Source organism: Coregonus clupeaformis, unplaced genomic scaffold (genome assembly GCF_020615455.1).
Source record: "Coregonus clupeaformis isolate EN_2021a unplaced genomic scaffold, ASM2061545v1 scaf0288, whole genome shotgun sequence".
NCBI lineage: Eukaryota > Metazoa > Chordata > Actinopteri > Salmoniformes > Salmonidae > Coregonus > Coregonus clupeaformis.
The window spans coordinates 349,994-370,853 of record NW_025533743.1 but is presented as its reverse complement, the minus strand read 5'-3'; the positions used below and the strand labels follow the sequence as shown (position 1 = coordinate 370,853).

The following is a 20,860-nucleotide window of genomic DNA, read 5'->3' as shown; positions in this document are numbered from 1 at the left end:
TCTGAGCCTAGTGCTAAGTAAGGGTTGGTCTGAGCCTAGTGCTAAGTAAGGGTTGATCTGAGCCTAGTGCTAAGTAAGGGTTGATCTGAGCCTAGTGCTAAGTAAGGATTGGTCTGAGCCTAGTGCTAAGTAAGGGTTGATCTGAGCCTAGTACCAAGTGCTCTGACAAATAAGAGCTGCACAAACAAAACAGAGTAGCAATGAGCCCCATCTGTGTAGTGTTAGCCGTAGTGATAGCTTAAGTTAACGTAGTGAAGTATTGAAGTGTGCCCTAGATGCTGATCTTGGGTCAGTTTATAATTTCCCCACTAATGGTTAAGGTTAGGATTGGGGGAGGGAAGCTGATTCTAGATCTGTACCTGGGGGAAGGTTAACCCCGGAGCGGTTAGGGTTGTCTCTGTGGTGACCTTACTTACCCAGCTCTCCCTGCAAGGTCATCAGTTCCTGGGACAGGTCCCTGCGCTGCTTAATGACCTCATCACGCTGGGAAACAAACACACTGTTAGTCATCATTTAAAAACTCAGTTTGGGGCTTTGGTTCGCTGGCACACTGCAACAGGCTTGAGCCACGCCCCCCCACACACAAACACAACAGTTCAATAAGAATAACCTAAAAAAATGAATTTGTATAACAGCTTTCAATTCAATATCCTTGAAGATCTCCTTTAGAATAATATACTGCCATTTTAGATGCACACATCAGACGCATATTGAAGATTGATGACAAGTACCTCTGGGTTAGGGTTAGATACAGTACCTCTGGGATAAATCCAATGACAGTAACAGCTTCAGTAGTGTATGTGAGCTCCATCTCCTCAACTTCATTTCATTAACAGGATATTGAGCCAAATATCACAGTTGCATTGCTCCTACTCTAACAAATGCTATTCTACAGCATACAAATATATTTACTTTACCAGCAAATGCAACACAAGCTCCTTCACCTTCTCTTTCTCTCTCCCCATCTTTACAGAGGCAGCCCTAGCTGCAGTGCTCCTCCCAAACTGACGCAGAAGGAATCCCCCACTAACCGGTCTCCTACTCCTCAACAAATCCACCAGACACAGCACCAACTGAGGAGGACCTCAGGCCCTGTTACTGTCCTGAACCTCAGGCCCTGTTACTGTCCTGAACCTCAGGCCCTGTTACTGTCCTGAACCTCAGGCCCTGTTACTGTCCTGAACCTCAGGCCCTGTTACTGTCCTGAACCTCAGGCCCTGTTACTGTCCTGAACCTCAGGCCCTGTTACTGTCCTGAACCTCAGGCCCTGTTACTGTCCTGAACCTCAGGCCCTGTTACTGTCCTGAACCTCAGGCCCTGTTACTGTCCTGAACCTCAGGCCCTGTTACTGTCCTGAACCTCAGGCCCTGTTACTCTCCTGAACCTCAGAGATTGCATGGCTGTGTACTCGATTTTATACACCTGTCAGCAATGGGTGTGGCTTAAATAGCCGAATCTACTAATTTGAAGGGGTGTCCACATCCTTTTGTATATATAGTGTAGCGAACCATAGGCTATGTAGCCCCAGCAGGGGCCTGATAGTGGCTGTTTTTACACTGTGTTTATGGAGACATGGACTGGAAATCTAATGAAAACATGCCAATGACATCACCCAGTATCCTGTAATGGTAGAAGAAACATACAGCATATTATGTATTAGTATTGAGCTGAAAATACAATATCTGGCCAAGAGTTCCACAACTAGTTGTTAAACTGTACTCAATTGTATAGCCTAAGCATGAGTTCATGAGATTCTGTATGAAAAGCACTATATCAAATCTATTAATAATAATAACAATAATATTAGTAGAAAGCCTCTACTATGACCATAATTTGTGCTGCGGCAACCAACATGAGGGAGGGTGGTGGCTGAGGTGGGCTGTGTTCTGTTGGTCTGGGTTAGGGTGGACTGGTCTGGGTTAGGGTGGTGGCTGAGGTGGGCTGTGTTCTGTTGGTCTGGGTTAGGGTGGATTGGTCTGGGTTAGGGTGGTGGCTGAGGTGGGCTGTGTTCTGTTGGTCTGGGTTAGGGGTGGATTGGTCTGGGTTAGGGTGGTGGCTGAGGTGGGCTGTGTTCTGTTGGTCTGGGTTAGGGTGGATTGGTCTGGAGTTAGGGTGGTGGCTGAGGTGGGCTGTGTTCTGTTGGTCTGGGTTAGGGGTGGATTGGTCTGGGTTAGGGGTGGATTGGTCTGGGTTAGGGTGGTGGCTGAGGTGGGCTGTGTTCTGTTGGTCTGGGTTAGGGTGGATTGGTCTGGGTTAGGGTGGATTGGTCTGGGTTAGGGTGGTGGCTGAGGTGGGCTGTGTTCTGTTGGTCTGGGTTAGGGTGGGCTGGGGTGTACAGTATAGTCAGCCAGGGAGAGGAGAGTTGCTGATAGGATAAGCTCATCTGTAGTGCACCGTGGGAAGGTGTAAAGTTCCAATCATATCACTCATATCATATCACATGAGAACAAAAAACAGTGAGCTGAACACAACCCCAGTTCATACCAACCCCAGTTCATACCAACCCCAGTTCATACCAACCCCAGTTCATACCAACCCCAGTTCATACCAACCCCAGTCCTATCTGACCAAGCAGTGTCAGCAACATGATTAAGAACCACAATGTAATCTAATGTCCTAAATTACACTAGTGTCTCAATGTCCTCAATTCTATCAGTATTAAAAGCAACAGTAACTCCCTTACCAGAATTCAGTGTCTTTGTTAAGTGTATGGTTAAGGTTACATACATTTTCTAACCTCTCAGGATTACAACCAAATTATGATAAATGTACTATATTACGTATCGGATCACTAAAAAAAATACAATTTGTACATTACCATGTAGTTTACCAATAAAATGGTCTGAAGGTGATGTTGATATACTCGGAATACATATCCCAAAGGAAATAAATGATCTCACTCCAAGACATTTTAATAGAAAGTTAGCAAAAATAGATAAGATCTTGCTACCATGGAAAGGTAAATACCTGTCAATTTGTGGAAAAATCACCCTGATGAACGCTTTAGTATTATCCCAGTTTACCTATTTGCCTTGCAAACAGTTTTTTAAATTATATGAGAAAAAAATATTCACTTTTATTTGGAACGGCAAGTCAGACAAAATTAAACAGGCTTATTTATATAATGAATATGAATTCGGAGGACAGAAATTATTAAATATTAAAGCATTAGACCTATCACTAAAAGCTTCAGTCATACAAAAGTTATACTTAAATCCGAACTGTTTCTCTAGCAAATTAGTAAGATTGTCTCACCCCATGTTCAAGAATGGCCTTTTTCCCTTTATTCAGATTACAAACTCTCACTTTCAGTTATTTGAAAAGGAAATCATCTCCCAAATATCACTATTTCTAAAACAAGCCATAGAACGTTGGTTGCAATTTCAATTGAATCCTCCAGAAACGACAGAACAAATAATGCAACAAATAGTGGTCAAACTCAAATATACTGATTGATAAAAAAATATATAATATCATAGGTAGGACTGGTGGAGTTGTCGCACATGCAGCTAACAAAAACATATGGAAATGTCTGCTCTACCCAAAATTACAACCAAATAATTGCAGTATTACCGCAACAATGGAAGAGGAAAGTGGAAGGGGGAAAAAGTAAGGAACTTGTCTGTCGGCCTTGCATTAAAGAACATACAGTGGGGAGAACAAGTATTTGATACACTGCCGATTTTGCAGGTTTTCCTACTTACAAAGCATGTAGAGGTCTGTAATTTTTATCATAGGTACATTTCAACTGTGAGAGACGGAATCTAAAACAAAAATCCAGAAAATCACATTGTATGATTTTTAAGTAATTAATTTGCATTTTATTGCATGACATAAGTATTTGATCACCTACCAACCAGTAAGAATTCCGGCTCTCACAGACCTGTTACTTTTTCTTTAAGAAGCCCTCCTGTTCTCCACTCATTACTTGTATTAACTGCACCTGTTTGAACTCGTTACCTGTATAAAAGACACCTGTCCACACACTCAATCAAACAGACTCCAACCTCTCCACAATGGCCAAGACCAGAGAGCTGTGTAAGGACATCAGGGATAAAATTGTAGACCTGCACAAGGTTGGGATGGGCTACAGGACAATAGGCAAGCAGCTTGGTGAGAAGGCAACAACTGTTGGCGCAATTATTAGAAAATGGAAGAAGTTCAAGATGACGGTCAATCACCCTCGGTCTGGGGCTCCATGCAAGATCTCACCTCGTGGAGCATCAATGATCATGAGGAAGGTGAGGGATCAGCCCAGAGCTACACGGCAGGACCTGGTCAATGACCTGAAGAGAGCTGGGACCACAGTCTCAAAGAAAACCATTAGTAACACACTACGCCGTCATGGATTAAAATCCTGCAGCGCACGCAAGGTCCCCCTGCTCAAGCCAGCGCATGTCCAGGCCCGTCTGAAGTTTGCCAATGACCATCTGGATGATCCAGAGGACGAATGGGAGAAGGTCATGTGGTCTGATGAGACAAAAAAAGAGCTTTTTTGGTCTAAACTCCACTCGCCGTGTTTGGAGGAAGAAGAAGGATGAGTACAACCCCAAGAACACCATCCCAACTGTAGCATGGAGATGGAAACATCATTCTTTGGGGATGCTTTTCTGCAAAGGGGACAGGACGACTGCACCGTATTGAGGGGAGGATGGATGGGGCCATGTATCGCAAGATCTTGGCCAACAACCTCCTTCCCTCAGTAAGAGCATTGAAGATGGGTTGTGGCTGGGTCTTCCAGCATGACAACGACCCGAAACACACAGCCAGGGCAACTAAGGAGTGGCTCCGTAAGAAGCATCTCAAGGTCCTGGAGTGGCCTAGCCAGTCTCCAGACCTGAACCCAATATAACATCTTTGGAGGGAGCTGAAAGTCCGTATTGCCCAGGGACAGCCCCGAAACCTGAAGGATCTGGAGAAGGTCTGTATGGAGGAGTGGGCCAAAATCCCTGCTGCAGTGTGTGCAAACCTGGTCAAGACCTACAGGAAACGTATGATCTCTGTAATTGCAAACAAAGGTTTCTGTACCAAATATTAAGTTCTGCTTTTCTGATGTATCAAATACTTATGTCATGCAATAAAATGCAAATTAATTACTTAAAAATCATACAATGTGATTTTCTGGATTTTTGTTTTAGATTCCGTCTCTCACAGTTGAAGTGTACCTATGATAAAAATTACAGACCTCTACATGCTTTGTAAGTAGGAAAACCTGCAAAATCGGCAGTGTATCAAATACTTGTTCTCCCCACTGTAATTGGTTAAAGAAAATTGTGATAAATAAAAAAAGTATACCAGTTTCATTTAAGGACCAAAGGATTGACAGCCGTCCCATATAGATTGCAAAATAGTTGGGAAGAGATTTTTGACGTACCGATTCCATGGCATAGTGTTTATGAACTGAAACGCAAAATGACGCCGGATTCAAAACTTAGAATCTTTCAATTCAGATTTTGCTTGGAAGAGACAGAATCATTAGATCATTTGTTTTGGTACTGTCCATTTGTAGCTTGTTTTTGGTCACAGGTCCAGGAATGGCTGAAGGATTGCAATATTTACCTGGAGCTAACCTTGCAGATAGCATTACTGGGTGATCTGAAAAGTCATAGTCAATCGATCAATAATATAATAATCCTTTTAGCAAAAATGTTTATTTTCAATTTACAATCTGTAGAAACAATGAGAATAGAAGGGTTCAGAACTTTTGTGAAACATCACAGTATAGTTGAAAAATATATGGCAAATATAAATCCAATATGGATGGTGTTAAGAGATAGATGGGAGGTGTTGAATGGAGCTGAAGGATGGGACTAATAACAACTAATGTAAAGCAAACTGTGTCCATAATAAGTATATAGGTTATAGGTTGAGAGCTTTTGTGGAAGAGCACAGTTAGAAAGATATGGTATATAGAAGCACACCGGATGGACATCATGAAAATGATCGGAGAGGTTGAGGAAGTTCAGGAGTAAAAACAAACAATAGAATTATTGTAAAATTGACTGTGTCCATAAAATGTATATAGTATGTATAAGCTGGAAGTAGAGGCCTAAGCATTGTTGTTCACTAGTTTACTACAATTAGGGGAGGGTGGTGGGGTTGGAAAGTAATAAAGGGAAATATTATTTTTTTAAGGGTATGTATGTACACACACACACACGGGGTATTGGAAGTGATGCAGAAAATTACATTGATGGAAGTTACAATCTATCTGCAATATTAAAGCTGATCTACCCCCTAATAAAAAAATAAAATAAAAAAAAAGAAGAATAAATAAACATGTATGGTTAAGGTTAAGACATCCATACAGAAACATTAAAGGTGTGTTTCCTACCTCTGCCAGGGTCTGCTGCAGCACCACCACAATGGCCTCACATTTCCTGTTACTGGCAGCCAGGAGTCCCTGGAGCTGCTGGAGGCTCTGGTTGTTCCTCTCGCACGGTGCCCGGTAGCTCTCCGTGCCCGCTGCACTGCCCTCCGCCAGCACCAGGTCTGGATGCCTATTGCTCTGGGGCAGCGATGGTACTGGTGACCGCTGTTGAGGCTGTGGGTGGCTCCGTGTTGTCGCCCTCGGTCTGTTCTTGTCCACTACAAGAGAACATTCAGCGTTCAGTGTTGTTACAATGTTCAGCATCATCATTTCCCCCTCCATGATCCCTGTAGAAGACTAGATACAGTTTCACCCCATAAACTCCAGCCAGAGACTACTGTCCAGTCTAGCTCCAGCCTCCAGCCCATACAGGATGGCTGTCTGTCCAGTAACACTAGGCCAGCTCCAGGCCATACAGGATGGCTGTCTGTCCAGTAACACTAGCCCAGCTCCAGCCCATACAGGATGGCTGTCTGTCCAGTAACACTAGCCCAGCTCCAGCCCATACAGGATGGCTGTCTGTCCAGTAACACTAGTCCAGCTCCAGCCCATACAGGATGGCTGTCTGTCCAGTAACACTAGCCCAGCTCCAGCCCATACAGGATGGCTGTCTGTCCAGTAAAGATGGCATATGGGACAGTGGCACTGTCCTGTCCACAGAGCCCTTAGCAGCAGAAAGATGATTCACAGAGCCATTATTTCCCAGAGAAAGAGAAGGAGAGAGATGCTCCACTCTTCCAGCCCCAACCACACAGTAAAATGGATCCCCCGAATGAGATTACATCTCCATATCCTGATTCAATCATCCTCCTGCTCTGCTCTCTGGACGGACTCAGTGGTCGCCAGAGCCCGCTTATTTTAGCAGGGCCGTGCCAGTGGTTTTGATTTACATGAGCTTTATAAATATAACACCCCTCTGCATAATAACCGCATGTATCCCACTAATGAACAGAGGGCTATGTAAGCCCTGCCATAGCTTCTTAGAAGTTAAAGGAGACTGACTCTAAAGCTATAGGCGTGTTACTACAAAGTGTTGCCATGAGGTAAAACAGAAGCAGATGCGTTAGATACGGTGTGTTTGAGAACGTATCATTGATATTGGACACCTGCGGCTGGCAAGCTGTAAGACACTAGATGCTGCTTGCCTCGTTCTGTTGAGGGAAAGTATGTAATGGGACAGTGAGGACAGGCTTAGACATAACAGGAATACCAGCTTTAATGAGGGAAAGATTGTACCAATGCCCTCTGGGGACACTTCCAGTCACATAACCCTGGTATCAGATTTAGAGGATTTAGGATGACAACTGGCCTCCCTAATTAAACACAAGACCAACAAACGTGATAGTGTGTTCTGGTTTTGAATGGGACTGGTGAGTGTATGGAGTACTGTAGAGTTCTATCGATGACAAACTCCGATCAGAGAAATGTACCATCTACATCCTACATAAACTTACGCTTATGTGTGAAGCTTCAAACATGAATATCCCTTTACAGACATACTATATTTACCCCATGAGCCCATAGATTAACATACAGGGGACAATACTCTGGCTAAATTTAAAGTGGCAAGGATGGCAGCATCCAACCACATCACAACAGTGAGGGTGTCATTTCAAAAGGACTCTGACGGTCAGGTTAGTCAGACCTACAGTAGTATGCCTTAATGAGCTTCTTCATGAAAGGATGTTAGGATACTGCTTTCAACCCCCATTTTAACATCCATATACAGTGCCTTCGGAAAGTATTCAGACCCCTTGACTTTTTCCACATTTTGGTAGGTTACAGCCTTATTCTAAAATTGATTAGATTGTTTTCCCCCCCTCATTAATCTACACACAATACCCCATAATGCCAAAGCAAAAACAGGTTTTTAGACATTTTTGCACATTTATTAAAAACAATAAACTGAAATATCACATTGACATAAGTATTCAGACCCTTTACTCAGTACTTTGTTGAAGCACCTTTTTGGCTCAATTACAGCCTCAAGTCTTCTTGGGTATGACGCTACAAGCTTGGCACACCTGTATTTGGAGAGTTTCTCCCATTCTTCTTTGCAGATCCTCTCAAGCTCTGTCAGGTTGGATGGGAGCGTTGCTGCACAGCTATTTTTAGGTCTCTCCAGAGATGTTTGATCGGGTTCAAGTCCGGGCTCTTGCTGGGCCACTCAAGGACATTCAGAGACTTGTCCCGAAGCCACTCCTGCGTTGTCTTGGCTATGTGCTTAGTGTCATTGTCCTGTTGGAAGGTGAACCTTCACCCCAGTCTGAGGTACTGAGTGCTCTGGAGCACGTTTTCATCAAGGATCTCTCCATACTTTGCGCCGTTCATCTTTCCCTTGATCCTGACTAGTCTTCCAGTCCCTGCCGCTGAAAAACCTCCCAACAGCATGATGCTGCCACCACCATGCTTCACCGCAGGGATGGTGCCAGGTTTCCTCCAGAAGTGACGCTTGGCATTCAGGCCAAAGAGTTCAATCTTGGTTTCATCAAACCAGAGAATCTTGTTTCTCATGGTCTGAGAGTCCTTTCGGTGCCTTTTGGCAAACTCCACACGGGATGTCATGTGCCTTTTACTGAGGAGTGGCTTCCGTCTGGCCACTCTACCATAAAGTCCTGATAGGTGGAGTGCTGCAGAGATGGTTGTCCTTCTGGAAGGTTCTCCCATCTCCACAGAGGAACTATGGAGCTCTGTCAGAGTGACCATCGGGTTCTTGGTCCCCTTCCTGACCAAGGCCCTTCTCCCCCGACTGCTCGGTTTGGCCGGGCGGCCAGCTCTAGGAAGAGTCTTGGTGGTTCAAAACTTATTCCATTCAAGAATGATGGAGGCCACTGTGTTCTTGGGGACCTTCAACGCTTCAGAAATGTTTTGGTACCCTTCCCCAGATCTGTGCCTCAACACAATCCTGTCTCTGAGCTCTACGGACAATTCCTTCGACCTCATGGCTTGGTTTTTGCTCTGACATGCACTGTCAACTGTGGGACCTTATATAGACAAGTGTGTGCCTTTCCAAATCATGTCCAATCAATTGAATTTACCACAGGTGGACTTCAAATCAAGGATGATCAATGGAAACAGGATGCACCGGAGCTCAATTTCGAGTCTCATAGCAAAGGGTCTGAATACTTATGTAAATAAGGTATTATAGTTTTTGTAATACATTTGCAAACATTTCTAAAAACCTGTTTTTGCTTTGTCATTATGGGGTATTGTGTGTAGATTGCTTAGGATTTATTTATATTTAATCCATTTTAGAATAAGGCTGTAATGTAAAAAAAAAAAGTAAAAAGTCAAGGGGGTCTGAATACTTTCCGAATGCAATGTATTTACATTAACATTGTAATTTAGCAGACGCTCTTATCCAGAGTGACTTACAGTAGTGAGTGCATACATTTTTCATACTGGACCCCCGTGGGAATCAAACCCACAACCCTGGCGTTGCAAGCACCACGCTCTACCAATGGAGCCACACGGGACCCCATATGAACAAACATCACAAACCAAAAATATCACATGATATTCAGGTTAAATGGTAACACCAAATAGGTTTTTAATGCCCTAACGAGAGACAGAAATAAGGTTTTAGACTCTAAACAACATTCCTTACCCCAGGACACCTTAGCGGTTGACTATCCAGGAAACAGGAAAAGGAGCACGGTGTTACCCCAGGACACCTTAGCGGTTGACTATCCAGGAAACAGGAAAAGGAGCACGGTGTTACCCCAGGACACCTTAGCGGTTGACTATCCAGGAAACAGGAAAAGGAGCACGGTGTTACCCCCAGGACACCTTAGCGGTTGACTATCCAGGAAACAGGAAAAGGAGCACGGTGTTACCCCAGGACACCTTAGCGGTTGACTATCCAGGAAACAGGAAAAGGAGCATGGTGTTACCCCAGGACACCTTAGCGGTTGACTATCCAGGAAACAGGAAAAGGAGCACAGTGTTACCCCAGGACACCTTAGCGGTTGACTATCCAGGAAACAGGAAAAGGAGCACGGTGTTACCCCAAGACACATTAGCGGTTGACTATCCAGGAAACAGGAAAAGGAGCACGGTGTTACCCCAGGACACCTTAGCGGTTGACTATCCAGGAAACAGGAAAAGGAGCACGGTGTTACCCCAGGACACCTTAGCGGTTGACTATCCAGGAAACAGGAAAAGGAGCACGGTGTTACCCCAGGACAGCTTAGCGGTTGACTATCCAGGAAACAGGAAAAGGAGCACGGTGTTACCCCAGGACACCTTAGCGGTTGACTATCCAGGAAACAGGAAAAGGAGCACGGTGTTACCCTAGGACACCTTAGCGGTCGACTATCCAGGAAACAGGAAAAGGAGCACGGTGTTACCCCAGGACAGCCTAATGGTTGACTATCCAGGAAACAGGAAAAGGAGCACGGTGTTACCCCAGGACACCTTAGCGGTTGACTATCCAGGAAACAGGAAAAGGAGCATGGTGTTACCCCAGGACACCTTAGCGGTCGACTATCCAGGAAACAGGAAAAGGAGCACGGTGTTACCCCAGGACAGCCTAATGGTTGACTATCCAGGAAACAGGAAAAGGAGCACGGTGTTACCCCAGGACAGCTTAGCGGTTGACTATCCAGGAAACAGGAAAAGGAGCACGGTGTTACCCCAGGACACCTTAGCGGTTGACTATCCAGGAAACAGGAAAAGGAGCACGGTGTCCGCATTGATCTGAGAGTTTTGTTTGTCTCGTTAATAAACAGATCAATGCAGACACAGAGCTCATTTTTATGTAGTCAACAGTTGAAGTGTCCTGGGGTAAGGAATGTTGTTTGGATTTTTTCAAGTCCCTCAGTCAAACACTGGATTCACCTTTTTTGTTCAAGCTGGGCTGAAGTGCGTTTGTGTACACTTTCTTTCCAAGGTTTGTTTATTTATTTTACCCCTTTTTCTCCCCAATTTCATGATATCCAATCGGTAGTTACAGTCTTGTCCCATCGCTGCACCTCCCCTACGTACTAGGGAGAGGCGAAGGTCAAGAGCCATTTGTCCTCCGAAACACGACCCTGCCATGTCACACTGCTTCTTCACACACTGCTCGCTTAAACCAGAAGCCAGCCGCACCACTGTGTCGGAGGAAACACTGACCGAAGTCAGCTTGCAGGCGCCAGGCCCGCCACAAGGAATCACTAGAGCGCGATGGGACAAGGAAATCCCAGACGGCCGGCCAGCCAAACCCTCCCCTAACCCAGACGACGCTGGGCCAATTGTGCGCCGCCTCATGGTCTCCCGGTCACGGCCGGCTGTGATACAGCCTGGGATCGAACAGCGATGCAGTGCCTTAGACCGCTGCGCCACTCAGTAGACCCCTCTTTCCAAGGTTTCAACCTGAAGTACAAGTTAATGGATCAAAACCTGGAGTTGTTGTGTCAGAAATGTCCATGTTTACCACTTCATGATAATAATATTTTGCTGACTGAAACGATTGTTAATAATTCTATTAATAACATAAACTAGAAAAGCACTCTATTGAGACTATAGTTATCATATAATAGCTCACATGTAAATGAAGTAGCATTCATAAATATGCCACATCTTGCACAACCATTTATTTAGTCTATACTGGAAGCTGGCTGTTGGCTTGACCAGCCCCATGCTGGTTTTGAGGGGAGGGCTGTGTGGTATTGAGGGGAGGGCTGTGTGGTATTGAGGGGAGGGCTGTGTGGTATTGAGGGGAGGGCTGTGTGGTGCGAGATGTTCTCTATGTAGTCTGACGCCCTCTGCTGGTGATGTCAGAGGTCCCTGGTCTCTGGACTCTGTGGGGATTACTAATGCAATACTGCAGCAGCAGCCAAGACCTGCCCTGAGACACACATACATGCAGCATAGTCCTGCCCACACGCAATATGATACACAGGCATTGGAAATACTGCAGTGGATACTATTGAACACATTTTTATATAGGTCTCAATTCTGAGTAAACTGACATGTAGAATCATTATAATATGTATCGGAGAAAATATGTAAAGGTCATAGTTTCTAATCAGTTCACTAATTTGAGATTCTGACAATTTCTTAAGCTTTCTTCAAAACAGTTTGAGTGCCCTAATATAGCCACATGGGAGATTGGAGAAGGAACTTTTATGATGTCATGGAATTTCAGTCCCCCTTTAGGAAGTGAGTCCTGGGGTAAAAATTGACATTATTATGCAACAGATAACCGCAGAGTGTTTCAATAATTAATGTTAATCTCTTTTACCTGTATTATTCAAACCCGTCCCAAGAGGCAGCTGGCCATGCACTCTATAATAATAATATGCCATTTAGCAGACGCTTTTATCCAAAGCGACGTACAGTCATGCGTGCATATATGACAATGCAGGGTTGTCCCTACTTACCACAGCCACAAAATACAAATTGGCTATATCGTAAAAATTCTAAAAATCAGATTTTTGGTCTTCATTTAAGGTTAGGCATAAGGTTAGCAGTGTGGTTAAGGGTTTGGTTTAAAATCAAATTTTAAGAGAAATTCTAGAACTAGGCGGGATTTAGACATTTGTGGCTGTGGTAACTAGTGACAACCCCAAAACAGGTGTTTCTGTTGCCATCCAATTGGTGTCTGCCATGGCAAGAGAGCCCCTACAACTATTTTGATCAAGTATCCAGATAAGGAGAGGATGACATAACATGGAAATTGTAACGCACTCCTTCTCCTAGCTCTATAGCAATTCTATTCCCACTCTGACACCATAGAGTGGGGTTTACTGGTGCCACCAGGCGATGGCACGCCATAGCACAATGCATGATGGGTGATGAGAGGCTGATCACAATAACATTATTGTACGGCTGTGGGGTGATGGAATAATACCAGTAAAAGTGCTAAGTGAAACGCTATTGATTCTGAACAATCCCCTCTCCAAAAGGTACTTCAATTCAGAAACTAACTCAGGCCATGTTATTATATATAATTTTCCTGGTCTTTCAAATTAATAACTTGGCACCGACTGTTACAGGGGCACACATTGAAATACAGGTAACTGCCCAAATAAAAGAAACATCAACATAAAAGTGTCTTAATAGGGCATTGTACCACCATGAAACAGACCAGCTTCAATGTTCCTTGGCATAGATTCTACAAGAGTCTGGAACTCTATTGGAGGGATGCGACACCATCCTTCCATGACAAATTCCATCATTTGGTGTTTTGTTTATGGTGGTGGAAAACGCTGTATCAGGAGACGCTCCAGAATCTCCCATAAGTGTTCAATTGGGTTGAGATCTGATGACTGAGACGGCCAAGGCATATGGTTTACATTGTTTTCATGCTCATCAAACCATTCAGTGACCACTCATGCCCTGTGGATGGGGGCATTGTCATCCTATGGGGGCATAGTCATGGTAGCCAAAATAATGGCCTGCCCAGCATTTTTATACGCAACCCTAAGCATGATGGGATGTCAATTGCTTAATTAACTCAGGAACCAGACCTGTGTGAAGGCACCTGCTTTCAATATACTTTGTATCCCTCATTTACTCAAGTGTTTCCATTATTTCTTTCAGTTACCTGTATATACAGCCTTCAGTTAGTGCCAAACATTACTCCTTCCTTCCAACATCTACATCACATTAAGAGATGGGCTAAGTGATCCCCAGCTCAAGAAGAGGTTAGTTACTGATTAGGTTCTGACTTGGATAACACTAGATAAAACCCTTCAAAAAAATCACAACATTTTCAAATCTTTTTATCGATGGCAATTTAAATGCAGAGACACCGTGACGAGATCCTGAGGCCCATTGTCATGCCATTCATCCGACACCATCACCTCGTGTTTCAGCATGATAATGCACGGCCCCATGTCGCAACACAATTCCTGGAAGCTGAAAATGTCAGTTCTTCCATGGCCTGCATACTCACCAGTCACCCATTGAGCATTTTTGGGATGCTCTGGGTCAACGTGTACAACAGCGTGTCCAGTTCCCGCCAATATCCAGCAACTAAGCACAGCCATTGAAGGGGAGTGGGACAACATTCCACAGGCCACAATCAACAGCCTGATCAACTCTATGCGAAGGAGATGTCGCGTTGCATGGGGCAAATGGTGGTCACACCAGATACTGACTGGTTTTCTGATCCACGCCCATAGGTACACACACACACGTATGTAGACACCCCTTCGGCTATTTCAGCCACACACGTTGCTGACAGGTGTATAAAATCGAGCACACAGCAATGCAATCTCCATAGACAAACATTGGCTGTAGAATGGCCTTACTGAAGGGCTCAGTGACTTTCAACGTGGCACCGTCATAGGATGCCACCTTTCCAACAAGTCAGTTCGTCAAATTTCTGCCCTGCTAGACCTGCCCCGGTCAACTGTAAGTGCTATTATTGTGAAGTGGAAACATCTAGGAGCAACAACGGCTCAGCCGCAAAGTGGCAGGCCACAAGCTCACAGAACAGGACCACCGAGTGCTGAAGCATGCAGCGTGTAAAAATCGTCTGTCCTCGGTTGCAACACTCACTACAGAGTTCAAAACTGCCTCTGGAAGCAATGTCAGCATAAGAACTGTTCGTCGGGAGCTTCATGAAATGGGTTTCCATGGCCGAGCAGCCACACACAAGCCTAAGATCACCATTCGCAATGCCAAGTGTCGGCTGGAGTGGTGTAAATCTCGCCGCCATTAGACTCTGGAGCAGTGGAAACGCGTTCTCTGGAGTGATGAATCACGCTTCACCATCTGGCAGTCCGATGGACTAATCTGGGTTTGGCGGATGCCACGAGAACGTTACCTGCCCCAATGCATAGTGCCAACTGTAATGTTTGGTGGAGGAGGAATAATGGTCTGGGGCTGTTTTTCATGGTTCGGGCTAGGCCCCCTTAGTTCCAGTGAAAGGAAATCTTAACGCTACAGCATACAATGACATTCTAGACGATTCTGTGCTTCCAACTTTGTGGAAACAGTTTGGGGAAGGTCCTTTCCTGTTTCAGCATGACAATGCCCCCGTGCACAAAGCGAGGTCCATACAGAAATGGTTTGTCGAGATCGGTGTGGAAGAACTTGACTGGCCTGCACAGAGCCATGACCTCAACCACATCGAACACCTTTGGGATGAATTGGAACGCCGACTGCAAGCCAGGCCTAATCGCCCAACATCAGTGCCCGCAGCAATGTTCCAACATCTAGTGGAAAGCCTTCCCAGAAGAGTGGAGGCTGTTATAGCAGCAAAGGGGGGACCAAGTCCATATTAATGCCCATGATTTTGGAATGAGATGTTCAACAAGCAGGTGTCCACATACACTACATGACCAAAAGTATCTGTGACCAACAGATGCATATCTGTATTCCCAGTCATGTGAAATCCATAGATTAGGGCCTAATTAATTTATTTCAATTGACTGATTTCCTTATATAAACTGTAACTCAGTAAAATCTTTGAAATTGTTGCAGGTTGCATTTACATTTTGGTTCAGTGTATATGATTCCAACAGTTCACCCAAGTGTTTTGATCAATTTAATCGCAATATTTGGTCAAACAAATTGCAATTAGATTTGTCCATATCGTGCAACCCTACTGCATTGTATCATCTAGGTAAGAGAAGTAACCTTTAATGGTTACTCAGCATGTCAGAGGGTTAAATCTAAGGTTCATGGTGTAAATTTAATAATCAAATAATGACTACCTTATAAGGGGATCACCTACAACGACCTACTCTGGGCCTTGTTTCAGGAGTTGCCATGCTGACAATTAATGTCACTCAAAAACAAGTGCCATCTCAATGTAATGTTTGAGGGAAACCTTATTTGGCTTTATTTGCCCAAACAAAAAAAGGATGCATTAAAAAAAAAAAAATCTGATGAGAATTTTATGTGGGATTTGTCCTCCGTCACAACATTCCCACAGCTCAACCTAGTGACTACTGCTGAAAATAACCCACATGTCAGGCTGAAACTGGAGCAGTGGGTCTCTCTCTGCATGTAAGACGAAGAGTGCTCTCATGCGTACACTCTCCACAAATACAACACACACAGCTATGTCTTACTATACTTGCGAGGACTTTTTGGGGACCAACAATTGATTCCCATTCAAAATCATATTTTCCCCTAACCATAATTCCTAACCCTAATTTGAACCCCAACCCTAATTCTAACCCTAAACTTAATCCCTAAACCTAACATTTTACTTTTTTTACAAGTGAGGACCGGCAAAATGTCCTTTGTTCTCTGAATATTAGTTTGTTTACTATTCTTTTGAGGACTTATGGTACTCACAAGTATAGTAAAATGTGTACACACACACACACAAATCCAACATGAAAAACATATTTCTGAAATCAACATGATTGTCAAGAGAAATCCCACTGAGTATTTCATTTAAATAACGTTTACAAAAAAAGAAACACAGAACATAAAAAACATGTTTCCATTTAGAGGAAATGTTCCTGCTGAGAGTCCTCATTATGTGTGCCTACGGCATATTGGCCACAGCTCTCCAGAAAAGGTTTGGTTTAGAATAATCTAGTCAGAATTCAGAACCTCAAACATGCACAGTTTCACACATTCTGGCAATCATGTATGGATATGACCATTGACCACATACAAAAAATGAAAATCTACATCTCAGATAGGCTTATGGAGTTGGGAAGTTCAACTCTTTTCCAACACAAAGTGTCAATACTGTCGGTAACTAAAATAACCATCTCACCAGGTAATACAGCGGCAGGACGAAGACGTCTTGATGAAGCAGTTCTTTTCAGAGGGCTGGCTCTGGACCTTGAGGGCACCTGATTGGTCGACGCTGTAGTTTTGCATCCTGCTGTGAATAATAAAAGCTTCAGATGAGGCTCAGGGTTTGAGTGGATTCGACCCATCACACACACACACACACACCAATAAGACACTGTACCCTGGCTATGAAGGGACTGAGAACAGCTGCATCAAAGCTAGTTGTGCCTGCTGAATTACATTTAAAGGCTGATGCCTCATACGTAGAGGACAGGGGCTACTGATGGGAACTCAGCTAAACACATTTTAAAAGGTGTTTGATCAGTACACATCTTATCAGACTCCTGGATAAAATGAATGTTTAATCTAATCAAACTGCACATAAGTGTGTTTTAACAGTGTCCATCAGCACCCTGTTGACGCATCTAAACAAAGCTTCAAGTCAGCATTTTGGTTCTCTAATCTATTTCCTAAATCACCCAAATTTCCCTTCCAGGGATTTGATAGCAGATGTTTTGAATCTAGACAGGCTCCATCTTATTTGCGCTGCATTATGGGATTTTAGGTGAAACACAAAACAGACTAACAACTAATCTGATTAGAATTTGGGAGATTGAGGGATTCAGAAAACAGAAATTGAGAGGGGATTCATTCCTTCAGGAAGAAAAAAAAAAAAAACCTTGGGGGGAAAAAGCCAATAGAATAGTTGTTAGTCACTTGTTGGTTTTGTGGATAACTATGTCTGTATGAGAATCCCATCTCACCAGGTCCTATGTTACTCCCTGGGTGTGAGAGGAGTCTACCTTTTAACACTGTGGCCTTGGAAGGGATGCTCTTGGGGACACCCTGGGACTTGTAGGGCAGTCTGGAGGAGGAGACAGCAGTAGAGGGCTGGCGGAGTCTGGAACCAGTGACTCTGGGCTTAGTGCTGCCGTTGGCTGAGGAGGTTCCAACCTCTGTCTGGGACCTCGGATGACCTATGTGACAAAACATTGGTAGAGAGATCAGCATTGAGACGCAGAAATCAGAGGCAGAAGTGTAAAGAAAGAAAGCCTGCAGGGTGTAACAGTATATTCTGCTCCTACATGTTTTCATAAGGCTGCACCACAATACACAGACAACATTTCAACTGTACTCAAAGTGCCCCAGTCCTTGTGTTCAGTAGTCCATCTGGTAACTAGTCAGAGATCAGCTGTTATGAGCCATGGTCAAGGCAAAGGGTGAACTGACTGGTGCTTTTGTTCATGCCAGATCAGAGCACTGGTAGAAATATAATAATTGCCCTAAGCAGGTTGGATAGCAGACAGACAGGCTTAGCCTTGCTCCACATCAGGCCTGTTACGCCACCCAATACCCCTCTGATGGAGTTACATAAGCAGGTTACATGAATGACTGGTGTCAAATAAGAGCACAAAGCTGAGTGCCAAATTGTGTGGCACCTATCATTTCCTCATGGTTACTAATTTTTCAGAAACACTGTGCAGCGGCAGAATATTAGACTTCTAGGGTACAGCATCAGTTACATAAACCACCACACAAATCCAAAACACTGTGCAGCTGGTCAGTCCTCTGGTGCTTATACACACTGCTAGACATACAGACCTGACTAAACGATAACAGGATAGCTCACTGTTTACATTACAGAGGAAATGCCTAGGAAATCATTAGGCCGGTGCTTATTCAAAGGCAGGCAGTCTGGATTAGAAAAAGGTATTAACTCTGTACCGCAGCCAATGTTTACACTATCCTCTGGATGAGATGTCACTTTTACTCTATGTGAGAGAGAGAGCAAAGCACTAATGCAAAAGCTCGGTGTGAATCTAGTCTTATAGAACTCTCACAGAGCAGCAAACGTTTTACATTGTATTCTAACTTGAATTTAACTATGTCTGTTGGAGAATGCTCTTCCCTGATGCGGTGCTCTGTTTGGCCCGTGGCGAACACATACCTCCGGAGGCACTGCTGCAGACATCTCTTCCCTGGCTCAGCCTGGCTGCTGGAGGGAGAGCCTGGGAGGCTGAGGCAGGCGCTCCTCTGGCTCTGTTGAGGGATGGTCTACTCTTAATCCTGTCACACGCAGCTCCTCCTGCTGCCGTTGCTCCCGCCGCGGTCTTAGAGGAGGCCGTCTGCAACAAGAGCAACCCATCACTCCCAGAGTCCCACTCAACAGGCCCAGACAGCGCGTTCCCGCTCCTCACCGTGGGCCATAAACAGAGAGACCCAGCTCACTGGGAACTAAGACAAACACGTTGCAGGCAACAGAACCAAGCTGCTAGTGTACTTTACCCCCTGCGATTCATGCCAGTCCCGGACACCTCTCTCTCAGTTTTTCCCCTCCTCTAAAAACACTCTCAGAGCACATGGTGTGTGTTTGCTAGACTCCAGCTGAGCAGCAGTCTTGCCTCTTCTCTCCGAGGGATAATTAAAACCGATTTAAAGTACTACATTTCCATCTAAAAAGCCTGCTTTTTTAGATGGAAACCCCTCATAAGGAGGGCCTTGGAAAAACTGGACGTCTGTGGTCTACTTAATAATAATATCTCAGATCTGCCTAATGATGAAAAATTATTACTTTCAAAACGATCACATGGACCTTCACAAGCCCATTCATCTACAATGTTAGAAAATTAAACAAAGTAGTGTATTATATGCTGCAGTTATTCTAATGAATAATATATTTTATGCACATTTCATCATACTTGGATTTGATTAAACAAGCCAAAACGCATTTATTCTACGTTACGTTTAGGGCACAAGACACTTGCATTTACTTACAGGCAGATTTTCTTAACCTTGCTGCTTCCCTCTTCTGCTTCCTTCTTGGTCTCAGGCTGTTTGTTGTGGGTAGTGGCAGTGCTGTTGTGGCTGGCTGGTCTGGCCTGGCTCTGTCCCAGGTGGACGTAGACCTTGGGGATGATGAAGCTAGCTGAGCTGCTAGGGGAAGCTCTGGACTCCCTGTGTGGTGTAGATGTAGTGGAGGAACTCTCCGAACAGCAGCGGGACCGCCGTGCTGACACTGGTGCCTTGTCCTGATTGGATGGTGAGGAGGCTGAGGAGACGGAGCATTGTCTCGTCCTGTGTGGCACTTCCTCCTTGTTGCCAGCCTTGCCAGTACTGGCCAGGGCTGGTGTAGGGTCAGCTCGCTGCTCTTTGGAGGGTGACTCTGTGGGAGATGGGAAACAGAAGGTCTGGTTTCCAGGCAGCACTGGAGCGGGTCCTCCTCCACAGTTAGAAGCCACGTGCTCGGCCTCTGAGCTGACCCGACTACTAGCCTGACTGCTGGGTGCTGGTGGGGCTGACAGGGATGCTCGACACTCTGCCTCCTCAGTCAAACTAAGAAGAAGTGGACCAATGGGAGACCCAGCAGCCGAAGAGAGGTCTTGGTCATCTGCCTGGATAAATGTAATTCCCAGGAAATCAGGCACTGCATTCTGGACCACAGCAGCCCTAGGGGGGCCATCTTCCACTGTGGCTAGTTTACTACGAGTGTTTCTCATTGGAGTGTTCCTGTTCACATGAGATGGTTTACTACAGGGCTGGTTGACTGGTTTCCCTGGCTTATTCTTTACAGGTGCAGGGCTTCCCAATGCCAACGGATGAGCTGGTCTCGAGCATGATCTTGGGTCTCACATGCTGAAATCCGGCTTTGGGAAACCTGTTGATTTCAGATTTGCTGATTCTGTTAGCTGATGATGGGGGAAGCCTGGCGACCAAACTGTGTTTTGGGGATGCGAGCTTTGCGGCCGCCCTCGCTGGTCTGTAGCCGTCTGGACCACAGGGCTCCCAGTGTGACTTTGT

The 20,860-nt window shown here is 44.8% G+C and overlaps 1 protein-coding gene across 1 annotated transcript; it reads right to left on the bottom strand.

The window, feature by feature from the left end:
- Positions 1-408: 408 nt before the first annotated feature.
- LOC121559760 (mucin-5AC-like) lies at positions 409-20,559 on the bottom strand. Its single transcript, XM_045214630.1, has 6 exons — positions 19,855-20,559; positions 19,011-19,188; positions 17,866-18,039; positions 17,043-17,153; positions 6,335-6,588; positions 409-483 (listed from the first exon to the last, which is right to left on the bottom strand). The coding sequence occupies exons 1-6, from the start codon at positions 20,557-20,559 to the stop codon at positions 409-411; spliced, it is 1,497 nt and encodes a 498-aa protein (XP_045070565.1).
- Positions 20,560-20,860: the final 301 nt, after the last annotated feature.

Bases quoted from the DNA above. Each gene is read 5' to 3' on its own strand.
- LOC121559760 (XM_045214630.1), bottom strand. From the start codon at position 20,559: ATGAGAAACACTCGTAGTAAACTAGCCACAGTGGAAGATGGCCCCCCT. The intron at 6,589-17,042 runs GTGAGATGGTTA...GTTCTCTTGTAG, and splicing joins TCCTGCCGCTGTATTACCTG to TGGACAAGAACAGACCGAGG. The intron at 484-6,334 runs GTAGGAAACACA...TTTGTTTCCCAG, and splicing joins TGCAGCAGACCCTGGCAGAG to CGTGATGAGGTCATTAAGCA.